General features: G+C 35.8%; 1 protein-coding gene across 1 annotated transcript in view; it reads left to right on the top strand.

Annotated features, from left to right (window-relative positions):
* Positions 1–1,194: 1,194 nt before the first annotated feature.
* The window catches only part of LOC109341737, a gene marked incomplete at its 3' end in the record, with an annotated part of 1,616 nt that continues 1,121 nt past the window's right edge, over positions 1,195–1,689 (top strand). Inside the window, exon 1 of the mRNA XM_019579696.1 lies at positions 1,195–1,638. Coding sequence (XP_019435241.1) covers positions 1,195–1,638 — 444 coding nt within the window. The remainder of the gene's footprint in view (positions 1,639–1,689) is intronic.

Consider the following 1,689-nt stretch of genomic DNA (forward strand, 5'->3'; position numbering starts at 1 on the left):
CAATTTTTTAGTTAGTTTCCAAACAATGTCTATATGTGTTATTAAGTTAATATATAAATTATATATTTGCTAACCCTCAAATTACCAATAAATAATAATTATGGTTCTAAACTAATGTTTTTNAAATCTCCTCCATTGGTAAGAAAAACAACTAAAAAGTACAAAAATTGAAAGAGGGGACTAGAAAATCTACATTGTCTCAATAAGAGATAAATTATGAACAATTTTTTAGTTAGTTTCCAAACAATGTCTATATTAGTTATTAAGTTAATATATAAATTATATATTTGCTAACCCTCAAATTGCCAATAAAATATTCAGTCGAATTGTCTAAAAAATCATCAACAATTATCCTATTCATATAGATTTGAATATTATTCAATATATAAATAATACTTATGGTTCTAAACTAATGTTTTTAAAATTGGTTTTGATGTCAAACAATTAAACAGCTAGAAAATAAAACCAAGATTAAAACGATAAATTGCATTGAGCCTATGATTCCCAAAGAGGCCATTCAGGGCTCTTACTGGAATGATATTCGAATGAATCTATTTGTGACAAATAATAGAGAGAACAACTTGCCTAACCTTTGGGGATTATGCGGCCATGATTATTCTCCTACTGTTTTGCTCAACTCTTCTCAGCACATCACTTTTTCAGTCCCAATTGATGATAAAAGATGTTACATTAGTGCCGTGTATGCTCATACTAACTACATCCAGAGAAGAAGCCTCTGGTATGAGTTGAATACTCTAATTCTTGCAAATGATGGGCCCTGGACTTGCATAGGCGACTTTAATGTTGTTTTGGGTGCTAATGAGGCCAGAGGCCCTCGTGTTCCTCATGCCTTGCCCTCTAATGAGTTTCAAACCTTCACGGATTGCTCTAATTTGATCCATCTCAGCACAAGAGGTAATCTGTTCACTTGGTCTAATAGGAGACCAAGGGCTGCTTTAACTGAAAAAAAGGTTAGATAGAAGCTTGTGTAATGAGGAATGGCTAAGTACTTGGGGCCAAACCTCCTATTGTACTTTGCCTAGAATCTCCTCTGATCATCACTCTATCCTGCTCAATTCCAACTCTTCTGTAAGGAAAGCATCTCCCTTTCGATTTCACAAAATATGGATCAAGCATGAGGATTGTAAGAGGGTGGTGGAGAATATCTGGAACACGCCTTGTTATGGTTGCCCCATGTATACCCTTTCTCACAAGCTCAAGACTCTTAAGAAAGAGCTCAAGCACTGGAATACAAATGTCTTTGGTGACATTCATCTTAACGTCACAAATGCTTTGGCTGACTTAGAGCTAATTCAGAATTCCAGGGATCTAATGCCTAGNNAGGTTTGGAGGGATCAGGAAAGCTTGGCTCAGAAAACTCTTTTGCTTGCTCTTGAAGTGGAGGAGTCTTTTTGGAAAGAAAAAGCTAGGATAAATTGGCAAGTTAATGGGGATAGAAACACTGCCTTTTTTCATAGAGTCACAAAAATAAGGCAAGCAACTAAGTCTATGACTATGCTAAAGGATGGGAACAGATTGCTAATTGAGCAGGATGATATTGGAAATCATGTGCTGGATTACTTTCATACTCTCTTTGCCTCTGAAAATTCAACCTCTCCGAATTGTCTCATCCAGGAGGTAATTCCTAATATGGTTTCTCCGGAGGAAAATGCAATGCTAACTAGGATG

This window comes from Lupinus angustifolius, unplaced genomic scaffold, assembly GCF_001865875.1.
Source record: "Lupinus angustifolius cultivar Tanjil unplaced genomic scaffold, LupAngTanjil_v1.0 Scaffold_607, whole genome shotgun sequence".
In the NCBI taxonomy this organism is placed as follows: domain Eukaryota; kingdom Viridiplantae; phylum Streptophyta; class Magnoliopsida; order Fabales; family Fabaceae; genus Lupinus; species Lupinus angustifolius.